The sequence below is a fragment of the Myotis lucifugus genome, unplaced genomic scaffold (assembly GCF_000147115.1).
Source record: "Myotis lucifugus unplaced genomic scaffold, Myoluc2.0 scaffold_43, whole genome shotgun sequence".
NCBI lineage: Eukaryota > Metazoa > Chordata > Mammalia > Chiroptera > Vespertilionidae > Myotis > Myotis lucifugus.
Genome location: NW_005871091.1, coordinates 2,417,319 through 2,431,156, shown reverse-complemented (window position 1 = coordinate 2,431,156; position 13,838 = coordinate 2,417,319). Strand labels below are relative to the sequence as shown.

Here is a 13,838-nt window from a genome sequence, read left to right as displayed (position 1 = left end):
AGGGACCCACTGGGTGGAATGGACCTGGGGTCTATGAGGTCTAATTACAAAAGAAAAGCTCTGGCTGGAACGTGCAGAACACCTCCCATTGGGGACTCCTGGGTCCACAAACCATCTCCATTGACTTTAAAGAGAGATGAGTCTGGCAAACTCTTACTCACCCTTCAAAAGCCAACTGAGGTTTCACCGCCTCCAGGAAGACTTCCTGGAACTCCCCAACTTGTGCTCCTTCTCTTGGTCTCGTCACAGTCTCTGGTACTGTGTGTGCTCACCAGCCTGTCTATCCCACTTGACTACGGATCCTCAAGGATGTGGCTTCGGCCAACAGTGGGGCCTTGATTTACCAGTGTCCCGACTAACGAGTTTTTTGAGATACCAGCTGTCTCTCCGCAGATTTTTTGCTTTGAGTTGACAGAATAATTTGAGTTAAGGAGCTCCTGAACGAGCTCGGTCTCGGAACGAATTAAACTCGTAAGTCAAGGCCCCACTGTATTTGTCTCTTTCTCTCTAGTACTCAGCACTGGGCCGAGGGCACAGACAGGTGTCGGAAAAATATTTGCTGAAGGAATTCTTGCTGCATTAGAAGAATTAGTAATAATAATAGTGAATTATCAGCATTATTTGAGGAATGAGGAAACGGTGGCCCAGGGCGGTAAGGGACTTGCTCATGATCATGCAGCCTGTAAATGACAGGGGAGGACTGGAACGCGAAACCAAACAGACCTGTTGATTCTAAGGTCTGCAGAGCACGGGACTGGACATCTCACCCACACAGGCCCCGCGTGGGGTGGCCGGCCAGGGCGGCTCAGCCGGGAGCTTGGGAATAAGAGCACAGGTTAATGGGGCAATTGGCTCCTTGCCAGGAATGGTTCAGAGCCCTGCATTTGCATCAACTCACTTTCCCCTGACAACAGCCTTGTGAGGTTATGTGTATAGTCATCGCCCGGTCGTGTGGATACCACGCAGAGTCAGGGCTGGTATTCACACCCAGACTTATTTCAGAGCCCGAGCTCTAACCATTGTACTTCCCCAAGGAAACATGGCACCAACTTCAGGTGTAGGAGGAAAGAGAAAGCACGGCCCAAGGTTGGACTGTACGTAAGGAATTTATAAAGAGAAATAGGCCTGTACGTGGCAAAAACAAAATCTTTTTTTAAAAAAAGATGAATGTTTTGAGAGGCATCCTAAATTATATAAATTGAGAGTATTGGGAAATTTTGAGCATCACCGAGTAAATTGCACGGGCCTGGTGGAATGTGCCCCGTCTGCTACTGAGCAGCTGTGTGATCCTCCGCCCATCTCTTCCCCTATTTGGGCTTCATTTATTTCCTTCCAGAGCTTTCATGAAAGTGTTTCCTTTTGGATTGGGAAGTACTGGGCAGTCTGTACCACGCACAGTGTTTTAGCGCCCTCTACTGTCCAGTGATAGCACTGTCAGTGGTGTGGTTCGTCAGATAGGAAGGGAGAAGCAAGCAGCCTGCGCCTGAAATAATTGGTGAGCAACCAAGGGCAACCACAGAAGTCCCTGCCATAAAGCGGAAGCCAGCGCTGTTCCATCCCATCCAAGACTCAGAGGTTCTGTTGATCCTGCCCACACAGCTTCAGTTGTTTTTCGAAGTGCTTGTTCCCGAGTGCATGCACACCCACACTCTACGCCCACACACAGCGCCGTCTCTATTATTACACTTATCACCTTGTATGGTGATTGCCTGTGGACATGGCTGTCTTGTAAAGTGTGAGGCCTGATGCTGCTCACCTTTATATTCTCTCCCTGCCTCCCGGTAGGACACACAGGCCCTCAACTCAAGGTTATTGTATGGATGTTGAATGGAGAGAAGAACAAACGAAACAATAAAAGAGACAGCCCTCTGGAGAAAGGTTGGGGTGGTGAGGAGCAGAGAAGAGAAGCCGTGAGTTTGGAACGAGTGAACCACAGGTTCAGCAAGGTTCCCAGCGGACCTCACATTGCACTGGCATCTTTTCAAAATCGGAGTGGGTGAAGGGGTTTGGTGATGGGGGCAAGTGGAGGGCTTTTATGGTGCTGCCCAGGGCACTGTATACCTGGGTGTGTTCATCTAGAGCAGCGGTTCTCAACCTGTGGGTCGCGACCCCTCTGGGTGTCGAACGACCCTTTCACAGGGGTCGCCTAAGACCATCGGAAAACACATATATAATTACATATTGTTTTTGTGATTAATCACTATGCTTTAATTATGTTCAATTTGTAACAATGAAATTGGGGGTCACCACAACATGAGGAACTGTATTAAAGGGTCGCGGCATTAGGAAGGTTGAGAACCACTGTTCTAGAGAAAATGCATTGAACTGCCCACTAATGTGCACTTATGATTGATTTGTGCACCTTTCTGTATGTGTGTTGTACTTTGCTAAGAGGCTTACATAAAGCTAATCTGAGAGGATTGATAGATACCTCTCCTTAGGCCTTCCTTGCTCCCGAGGTAGAGGCAGGAGGCAGGTTGTAGAGTCTGTTTGAAAGAGCCATCTCTGCTTGCTGTCTCCAAGTCTAGCTTCTGATTGCCCAACCCCCTGAAATCTATCTCCTGTAATGAGACCCACGGACTTTTCCAGTGTTTGACACTCTTGCACTCCCCCTTTCTAGAAATACTCCAGCCCCTTGGCTTCCAGGGCTCAGCAGAGCTGTCTTTGGCTTCAGCTCCATCTCCTTTGCAGGCCTCTCTTCCAAGAACCATTCCTTGGCGTTCCTGAATGTTTTGTGCGAGTCCTGCCCTGTTTCTAACTCTGCAAATTCTTCCTGGAAATCTCATCTGCTCTTATGGCCAACCCGGTGATGATGACTCACAGGATCAAATGAATCTTGAGCCCATACTTCTCTCCAGAGCTGTGGACCACTTATCCAACTGCTTCTTTGACACTCTACTTGAACATCTCAGTGGTAACGCCATCCAACATGTCCCTAAATGGAATCCTTTCTCTCTGCACCCCTATCCAAAAGCTTGCTCCTCCACATGTGTTCCTCATTTCAGTGAATGAACCCACCGTCTACCTAGTGGTCGGGCTTAATTCCTTGTAGACTGCATTATTGCTTAGCAAACACTCTCCCTTCACTTTCTGGCTTGGAGAGAGTATACTTATCACTCCATTGCCTTTGGGCTTGTTCATGTCTTACTTTGAACATAGGAATGGCCACTTGGATCACACCTCTCACCCTTTAGGGGTCAGCGTAGGAATGAGGTCCTTTGTGGGGTCTCCTCTAATTCCTATTGGTCTGGGTGAGATCCATTTTTTTATTTGCTCCATAGCACCCTGAGCTGCTCCTACCAAAACACGTATCAAAATATTTGCCAACTCTAATTTGCTTGTCTTTCCTAAAAGCAGTGACTGTGTCTGCCTTATTCATCCTCTCATTCCTGATGTCCTGATGCTGAAAAAGGTGCCCACGCTCATCCTTTGAGCCCAAATGTTGTTTGATGAATAAACAGTCTGTGAAAATAAAATCAATGGCCTAAAGAAGTCCAATGTGGAAATGAAAACCATAGATGGACTCAGAGAGTATCTAGTCTCATCCTTGTATTATACAGATGGGGAAACTGAGGCTCAGAGAAGTCTTGACTCAACCAAGGTCCTGGAAGCTTCTAGAAGCAGAGCTGTAATTAGAGGTTCTGAGGGGGGTTGTCTGGGCTTCTCTTGCTGCCTGGCTGGTCTAAGAAATAAAGGACCAGCAGCAGTAGCATCACCTGGAAGTGTGTGAGACTCTCAGGCCCTGCCCTAGACCCATTGAATCAGAATCTTCGTTTTCCCAAGATCGCCAGGTGCTTCGTAGATGCAATCAAGTCTGAGAAGCACTGATTCCAGTGGCCTGGGGACAGCGTGCCTGGCTTAAATGTCATTCCAATTCACGCAGCAAGGCCAGCTGGTGAAGCGGAAGAGAAAACTCAGACAAGATATTGCGGCATCCAGCACAGGCTGCAGATGAAAAGGCGCAAAGTGTGGGCCTCTCACCTCCTGAAGCTCCGGTGGTTTGGAAGTCCAGGACCTGGCCTGGTGGGGGAGGGGGGGGGTCATGGTTCAACGTCAGGTGAGGTGAAGGAAGGGGCCTTCAAGACAGGACACTCCCAGAACCAGCGTGGACCAGCAACCTGATGGTGCAAATTTCCAATGTTTGTAGCTATTCATTTAAAAAAGTATTTTTACAAATGTATATTAGTTTCTACAAATAATTCCACCCATGCTGCCTGAGGTGGTGGTGAAAGTGGTGTGTTCATACCCTGCTAGTGACACTGCCAACTGGTGCAGCCTGTTTGGTAAACACTACAACATGTAGCAACATCTGTACCATTGCTTTATCTCCTTGGACCAAGTAATGCCATTCACGGGCATTAAAATAATCCTAAGGAGACAATTGAACAGAAGTGGAAAGCTCTATGCATGAAGATGATTACTACAGCTAGAAACAGAGAATACTAAATAGAAAGGAAGTGCTTGAGCACACTGTGATATGGTATTTCATGAAGACCATTTAAAATTCATTATAACAAAACTAATATGTCTCACTTCACCTGCTTGGGGCACGAGGGTGGATAGGAGTGTGGTGTCTGGTTTTTCAGTTCTGAGTCTACCATTTACAGTGTGACCTTGGGCAAGTTTACAGAACTGCTCTATGCCTCAGTTTCCTCATCTGTAAAATGGGGATAATGATGCTACCTATGTCATAGGATTGTTGTGAGGATGAAATGATTTAATTTAATTAAATGAATTGAAGTGCTCAGAATAATGCCTCTCTATAAATTTATATTATTATTATCTTTTACAGTCAAATTAAATGGCCTGATAACTCCCACCCTGTGGCACACGAATGCTTTTCTTCCTTCCACAGGGCCTGACCTTTCGTGGTAAGTCAGTGACTCCCAGGGATGCTCCTCCTGGGAGTCAGCCTGGTTTTCCAGCCTCAAGGAGAGAAGACAAGCGAACTTGCTCAATGGCCTGCCCATTCCATTCTTTATGGCTCTTGCTGCTGTAGTGGTGTTACCATTGAAATGGGTGATGCTGGGGCTTCCTTGAATTCTTCCTCCCCCAGAATTATGCTCAATTGTGGTAATTCCACCCAATATAGGCCTGGACTAACAGCTCTTTAGTGTACACACACACACACACACACACACACACACACATGCACAGCTGCTTTTTGCAAGCCACTCCCCCAGGGCGCCTGAGTCCTGTTGCTAGGAGTGAATGAGGCCCCCTTCCTCCTCTACCGATGTCGTGGTCTGTGTACATTTACTGCCCTAGCATGGTGTTCCTTTGGGTGCATAATCCTACCTGTTCCAATGACATTAACAGCTACCATGAATCGAACGCCAGAAGTGTGTTTTGCTGCTGTTGCTTTACAAAGTCAGTTCTCGAGATAAATCTAGGAGGTACTGTCATACCTATCATAGACTGAGAGCCTCTGAAGTTAAGGAGGTTGCTGGAGACCCACGGGTATAAATGGAAAACCCGAGATTTGATCCCAGGTGTGTCTAATTCCAAAGCCCACGCTCAGAATCATTATCCGAAACTGCCTCCCTGTGGAGCAGTGGTTCTCAACCTTGGCTGCACATTAGAATCACCTGGGAATCTTTTTAAAATCCTGATTTCGGGGCCTCATCCTCTGGAAATTCTGTTTCTTTGTTATGGGGTGGGGCCACAGCATTAGTAACAAAGACACAGAATTTCCAGAGGATGAGGCCCAGAAATCAAGATTTTAAAAAGATTCCCAGGTGATTCTAATGTGCAGCCAAGGTTGAGAACCACTGCTGTGGAGGGATATACAGCAGAAGTTTGTAATAAATAGTAACGAAAAAAGTAAAAGTAAAGTTGTAACACCAAGATGAATACAATTGTGCAAAAATATGTCTGCATGTGGACAAAGCCCTGAGAAGACTCGCCATGTAAGACCGTGAGGATTATGTAGGATTTGTTTTTCTTTTCAGTAATTTCTTTTAGTGACAGTTACATTTTTAAAAAAGCTACCCTCCACCTGCAAAAATTCATCTTTGGCTAAATAGTTCTCAGGCTTGGCTGCACGTGAGAATCACGTGGAGGTGCTTTTAAAAGATACCCAACACCTATGGTGACCAAGGGCAGACTAGGGACTGCATTTGGGGGTTGCTGACAGGAAAGGGAGCCCTCTGGAGGGATGGATGTATTTATTTTGACCTGTGGATTGATTTCAAAGGTATACACAAATGTAAAAATGCACTGAGCTGTGCTATTAATATTGGTGCATTATATATATAATGTATACATATATACATATAGTGTATATAATGTATACACATAGTGTTAGTGTATATATGTATACATTATACAATATATATATAATGTATACATATATATACACACATACATACACATATATACATATATACACATATAATGCCTACAAATATTCAAATCTATGCAGCAAAAAGCTTTATCGTGTCATTTGGTGCCATGCATGGGAGAGGGCTTCATGGTGGTTAAAGAATGGCTAGCAGTTTGGGGAGAGGCTCAGGTCACAGCCAGACACCAGGGGGTGCAGAGGGGCCCTCAAAGGCCTCGGGCTCCAGAGGCTCCTCATCGTGCTGGAGGGTGAGCCTTGGAAGAGATACTGGCCCAGCCCAGCCTGGGGGCCGGCAGCCTGCGGAGGAGCCAGGTGTCGCCCATCTTCTTGATGACTTTCACCTCCTCACCCGGAAGTGGTTCTCCAGGAAGTCACAGAGATGAGGGTCTGCACGGGGAGAGCCCAGGGCCGGCAGCTCCAAAAGGGCCTGGCTCAGGCTCCTCTCCAAGGCCAGGCGGCCTCCATGGCCCTGAGTTTTGCCCGCTCATCTGGGGTTTCAGCACGTCCTGGAAGAGGATGCAGCCACCACGCTGGTTTTGCATCTTTAAGAGCCGCTCAGCGCCCTCAGCTTCTTCTCCGACAACTCGACAACTCGCAGAAGCAGCCCAGCCCCCAAGACTACATCCTCAGGGTCCAAATAGCAGCCCCGAGAGAGGTAGGTGTGCGAGGCCCGCAGAGGCAGGCTGGCCAGGCGGTTGACCGCAGCCTCCACCTCGGTGGTTAATTCTGACGAATTTGGGAGCTCATGGCTGTTCGGCAGTAAGGATTTAAGGTAGAAAAACCCCGGTGTGTTGGCTGGTCCCGGAGGTGGTTCTGAAGGTGGTGACTGGATGAGACGCAGGAGAGAGGCCGGAGGCTGGAAGAAGGGGAGTCCCTGGGTCTGTTCCGTCCAAACACTGTTGAAGCAGGAGACAGATCTGGGACCGCTGAGGGCCCTTGTGCCTGTGTTTTTATAAGGGTCTCTTCCCGTTCTTTTCCTTCTCCTCCTCCTCCTCCTCCTTCCTGGTGCGTGCGGATGTGTGTCTTTAGAGCAGTGGTTCTCAACCTTCTGGCTCTTTAAATACAGTTCCTCATGTTGTGACCCAACCATAAAATTATTTTCGTTGCTACTTCATAACTGTAATGTTGCTACTGTTATGAATCGTAATGTAAATATCTGATATGCAGGATGGTCTTAGACGACCCCTGTGAAAGGGTAGTTCAACCGCCAAAGGGGTCGCGACCCACAGGTTGAGAACCGCTGGGTTAGAGTCTCTCTGAGAGTATTAGTGACACAGGTTTCAGCACCTGTTAGTTTGGTTAATTCTTCCTTGTGAATGAATTTTCATTCTTGACATTGGGGGTTCCCCTTCCACCCGGACTTCCCCCCACCCCCCCCCCTCAGCAGTCCTGGCTTTCCTCAGCTACTTGGCACTTCTTGGCTGCCTTCTGCTCTTTGACTTTAGAAATGTCTGCTGAGCTCTGACGACTGTCAGAATGGACCAGGTCGCCGCCTCCCGTCGTCATGGGGGACAGGCCGTGTGCTGGTGGCTCCAGTGTGGAGATCTCTTGTCGCCGCCCTTGAGTTTTCTAGAAATCTGGGGCTGCAGAGTCTACACTCGGTACTTTCACTGGAGAAAGATGCTGCTGCGAGTCTCTCCTTAGAGGTGAAGTGGGGGAAGGGCCAGCAGGTCCAGCTGCTCCTCCAAGTGGTTCCTAAATCATGGTCTCCGAACCAGCAGCAGCAGATCAACTGGAGACTCATCAGAAATGCAAATCCTCAGGCCTCGCCCATGATCCACTGGGCCAGAAACTGGGGTGGGGCCCAGCAATTTATGCTCGAACCCGCCCTCCGGGTGTAACCAAGGCCCACTCTCACAGAGCACCCAGTCCATTGCTCAGACAATCACTCTTTCTCTTTCTTGACCCTTTTTCACAGAGGGATTCTTGCATTTTGCTTTATTGCACTTCTTCACAAGTGTGCATTTTTTTTTCTTTTAACCAATGGAAGGCAAGGCTGTCCACTAGTACAAAGAGTCTGACTCACTTTGTCGCAACACTTGCTTTATTGTGGTGGTCTCAGACCCAACCTGTATCCCTGAGGGATGCCTGGACTCCCTTCCCTATGGAGGCCTGGAACTGAACCTACAATATTTCCGAGGTACACCTGGATTGCAAGGTGAAGTTTCTTCCTGTTTCTCCGTCAGTCCAATTCCATCTGCTTCCTATCATCCAGAAATTCCTCACATTTTCTGGTGCATTGGTAGCCCCCATCCTTGCTTTCCAGTGTTCTAATGGGTTTTTTGTTTTAACTGTTGTAAAAATACATATAACATAACATTTACCATCTTAACTGTATTCATGTGTCTAGCTCAGTAGGGTTAGGTGCATTCACGCTGTTGTGCAACCCTGATCACCCTGGATCTCCAGAATGAATTTCACCTTGCAAAACTGAAACTGTGCCCATCAAACAACTCCCTACCTAATGGGTTTTTTAAGAGCATATTTTTCTGTTATTAAAGGGACTTTTGGGTGGAAATTGAGGTCTGTAGATACATGTGCTCTGTATGCCATTTAGAAATTGTGGTTAAATACACATAACAGAATTTACCATTTTTAGTATATAGTTTAATGGCATGAAGGAGATCCACACTGCTGTGTAAGGATCACCACATTTCATCCCCAGAACTTTTTCAGCTTCTCTAACTGGAACTGTACCCATTAAATACCAACTCTCACCCCCTCCTAACCCCCCTGGCAACAACCACTCTCCATCCTGCCTGTATGAATTTGACTACTCTAAGTACCTCATATGAGTGGAATTACACAGTATTTGTCTCTTTGTCACTGGCTTATTTCACCTAACATGTCTTCAGGGTTCATTCATTTTATAATATGTGTTAGAATTTCCTTCCTTTTGAAAGGCTGAATAATATTCTTTTGCATGTGTATACTACATTTTGTTTACCCATTCATTCTTCAAGGGAAACTGGGGTTGCTTCCACTTTTTGGCTATTGTGAATAATCCTGCTATAAACATGGGTGTATAAATATTTCTCCATTTTCCTGCTTTCATTTCCTTTGTGTATATAATCGGAATTGCTGGGTCGTAAGGTAGTTCTGTTTTCAGTGTTTAGAGGAACGGCCATACTATTTTCCACAGGGGCTGCAATATTTTACATTCCCAACAGTGCAGAAGGGTTCTGATTTCTCTGCATCCTTGCCAATACCTGTTATTGCCTGTTTTGTTTTGTTTGTCTGGTTTTTAAATTAATGATAGCTATCCTAATGGATGTGAAGTGATGTGGTATTGATTTTCATTCCCCGGATGTTTAATGATGTTGAGCATTTTCCCATGTGCTTCTTGGACATTGTGTATCTTCTTTGGAGAACTATGTATTCTAGTCCTTTGCTCATTTCTTAATTGTGTTCTTATTTTTTTGTCATTGATTTTTAGTCGTTCTTTGTATATTCTGGATATTAATGCCTTATCCAATATGTAATGTGCAAATATTTCCCCCATTCTGTTGGTAGCCTCTTCACTTTAATACAGTGGTTCTCAACCTGTGGGTCGCGGCCCCTTTAGCGGTCGAACGACCCTTTCACAGGGGTCGCCTAAGACCATCCTGCATATCAGATATTTACATTACGATTCATAACAGTAGCAACATTACAGTTATGAAGTAGCAACGAAAATAATTTTATGGTTGGGTCACAACATGAGGAACTGTATTTAAAGGGCCAGAAGGTTGAGAATCACTGCTTTAATAGCATCCTTTGATGCACAGAAGTTTTTCGTTTAGATCAAGTCCAATTTGTCTATTTTCTTCTTTTGTTGCCTGTGCCTTTGGTGTCTTATCCAAGGAGATCAGTGCCAAATGCAATGTCAGGAAGCCTGATATTTTCTTCTTTGTATGCCGTCTTCCAATTACCAGTAGCACTTTCCAATTACCTGCTAGTTAAACACAAATATCCAGCCTTCCCCTACCCCCAATCTGCCCCTCTCATTAATATGAGTGTTAAAAACCTGGCTATTTTGCTCTCAACTCAGAGTGTAGATATAGCTGCTCTCTGATGAAAGGGTGCAGTAAGTGCAGAAGTCTCAACAACCTTGATCTTCACCCTGATCACACTGAAAGGGACTTGAGAATAGTAGAGTGAGCAGAGTTTTGGGAATCTTGGCGTACAGCCTGCCTCTGCCACTGCTAGCTGGGAGATGTGGGGCAAGTCCCACCTCTTTGAGCTTCAGTTTGTTTTTTAGTTTTTTAAAGTGGGGATGATAATACCCACCTTGAGGTGTAGTTGTAAGAATGACAGGTAAGGTCTACAAATGTCTGGCTCTTGAGAGCTGGGAGCTCTGATGATTGATCACATGGTGTTAGACGTGGCTGTCCATCTCCTCTACTTGGACTCTAGCCCATGAGCCTCTCCTGGGGCCAGGCTGACACATCTTCGTCTCTGGACCCCAACACTGGACCCCAAGCCTGGTCAACGGGGGGACCTCGGTTGGTGCTTGTTGAGTGAATGATTTGGAAGGTGAAAAGCTGGCCCTGGCAGCCCGCCTGGAAGCCACACCATTGTCATGCCACGCAGGCTGGAGGTTGATTCTGAGAACTCATGTGAAATGCGTTCTTGTTCCTTGAATATATTTCTTTCCACATTATGGATGCCAAAGGATGCCCATCTTTCCCTCTCTCCTCTTCACTGCTGCTGTTTATTCACTTTCCACATGAAACCGATCCTGCATTGAAGATGGACTTTTGGAAGGAGTTTTGGTGGAGGTGAGAGCCAGGTGCCCAAATGTTCTGGTGTTAGCACTGAGTGTCCCGAGTCCGGGACACCCCTCAGTTCTGGGGTTTCCCTCAGAACAGCCGGTCATTCTAGAGCAGCCTTGGGCAAACTACGGCCCGCGGGCCGGATCCGGCCCGTTTGAAATGAATAAAACTAAAAAAAAAAAAGACCGTACCCTTTTATGTAATGATGTTTACTTTGAATTTATATTAGTTCACACAAACACTCCATCCATGCTTTTGTTCTGGCCCTCCGGTCCAGTTTAAGAACCCATTGTGGCCCTCGAGTCAAAAAGTTTGCCCACCCCTGTTCTAGAGAGACGAGGGGAAGCTGCCGGGCAGATGCACTGACCACCAGGTAGAGAGCTTTGAACTCCCTCTGAAGTTCTGTGTGGTTCCAATAGTTTCCATGGAATTCAGTACTTAGATGAGTATGGAGCAGGTCAGATTTTCATTCTGGTTTCATTCACATTGTTATTCTCTGTGCAAAGTAATTGCATTGGCTACTTTTTAAAAAGCTACGAGTGTGCAGCATTACTTTGTTCTACAAAGACTGAGTAAGCACGAACATACCCAAGTACGTGCTATTCTGCAAAGAAGAATTTTTTCCAAGCAACGGAGGAACGTTTAAGGATTTAGATAGCAACTTAACCAAGAAAAGAACAAAGGGTCTATGTGGAAAATCACAGTGACCAGTGCCCTTGGTTAAAAAGGGGACCCCCAACCTCCTTCTCACCTCTTCCTACCTGGACAGAGGTGGCAGGTGGGCTGCATGAAGAGAACTCTCAAACATGTTTACTTTCCTAGCTGAACGGATTCCCGCACCATGAAAGCACTTCCCCGGAGAATGTCCTGCTCTGGACAAAAGCCAACACGACCATGGGCAGGCCTGGCCCTGTCCTCCCGTTCTGGTCCGTCTTGCCATCTCTCTTTTTCTCTGACAAGCCCCGAAAGCACGGCATTTGCAACCTACCCTCATGTTTTCTTTGATCTCTAGTTCTTTGCTTTTGAGTTACCCTGCAAAACTGGAAGTCAGCTGAGTCCCCCAGACCTTTCCCTGACAGGCCTCTCCCGCCGGCAGGCCATCACCTGTCCCTCCACGGTGACCACGGCTGGCGCTCGCCTGGCCTTGGTCTCCTTCCCTTCGTCACGTCTGCTGCCGCCCGTCTGGAGGGGACACTTCTGAAAACAGACGGCCCGAGCCTCACAATCTCTCCTGTTTACTCAGGTTGAGGCACAGAGGCTATCCAGGCGCGGGGGCAGGAGATGGTTTACACAGATGTCTGGACGAGCCCAGAAAAACACGTTGTTTTTATCATTAACATTCCTACTTGTCGTCAGAGAGGCACAGTTTAAGCAGGGAACCACAAACAGCATCTCCATCCCGCTGTCAGCCCTCCCCTTCACTTTCCTGCTTAGGCTCTCCTGGAAATTCTAGAACTTCTCCTGAAACAGAGACTAACCCACGACTGCCCCCTTTGGTGGTAGAGCCCTAGTATAAAAATAAATAAAGAAACTCAGTTGTCATAGCCCCCTGATGTTACTGGCTTTCACTCCCAAATCGGCATGCCCATAAACACTGCCATAGCCTCCCCGTTTCTGTACGGGATTTTTTTTTTTAAAGGGAACTCACAGTTTTCTGGAGGATGCTCACACGATGGTAATCCCTCTTGCTCCACCATGATGCTGTGGAACCGAAGGAAAATGGAATGCCGTAATCCTGGAGGCAGCCCTTCAAAAAACGATTTGGAAGAGCTCAAATCGGTCTCGTAAAGCCCAGCGCTTGACTCAGAAATCCTGCCGCGATCGGATTCCAACGTGCCATGCAGCATGATTATTTTCCTCCGGGGGAACCTGTGAAACAGGTCTTCGAGCTCCACTTAATGTGTCAGGGCTTTAATTGATTCTCTGCCATGTCTATCCGCCCCGTAATAGCAGTGCTGAGCACAGGACGTGTTTTACGGGAATAGTCACCCGGAGCCGAGTTTGTTGTTGCACAGCAGACAGACTATTTCACAATGAAAATAAATCTGTCCCGTGCCCTGAGAATTTCCTCCCGATGGAGTGCGCTCTGCTAATGCTCAGAACGCAGTCGCCCATAGACTTCCCTTAGCAGGGATGTGGTTCCAGGGAAAACGCAGTTGCCGCTCCTTGCCAGTTCTAGGCGAACATTTTGGTTGGGAGGAAGGGTACCACAGAACCCGCATCCTTGAGTTCATTTACTTTTCTCTTGCTTTTTGAATCATGGGATGGGGGTGATCCACAAGCTCTTATTATACTCCCATATAAAGTACCTTCACATAGGTTATCTCATTTGGTCCTCATGATAACATTGTGAGGAAGGCAGGACAGGTATCATTATACCCATTTTACAGATGAAAAAAAACTGAGTCCCAGAGAACCTTGCAACCTACTCAAGGAACCACAGATAAGTGGCCACTCAAGAACTAGAAAGCAGATACTCCTTTTAGTAATTTCTGTTTTTCTTGGAGAGTAGCCAAGACGGCTCTACCAAGAGCTTGCTGCACTGTAATTCCCATGATCCACTCCCAACACAATTTGTTCATTCATTCAATCAACAAACATCAGCGAGTATGAATTTTGGGGTTCAAAATTCAGATCTGCCAAGCAAGGGTAGCTTTATTTTTCTGTAATTGCAATTAAATAGTCTCTTGGGCCCTCACTCCTCCTCCCGGTGGCAGAAACATGTCTGTACTAGGTCTTCC

At 46.7% G+C, this 13,838-nt stretch overlaps 1 protein-coding gene across 1 annotated transcript in view; it reads right to left on the bottom strand.

Moving 5' to 3' along the window:
• Positions 1–12,890, bottom strand: part of PTPN3 (protein tyrosine phosphatase, non-receptor type 3) — a 126,824-nt gene extending 113,934 nt beyond the window's left edge. The window contains exon 1 of the mRNA XM_023753225.1: positions 12,746–12,890. Coding sequence (XP_023608993.1) covers positions 12,746–12,794 — 49 coding nt within the window. The 5' untranslated portion in view covers positions 12,795–12,890. The remainder of the gene's footprint in view (positions 1–12,745) is intronic.
• Positions 12,891–13,838: the final 948 nt, after the last annotated feature.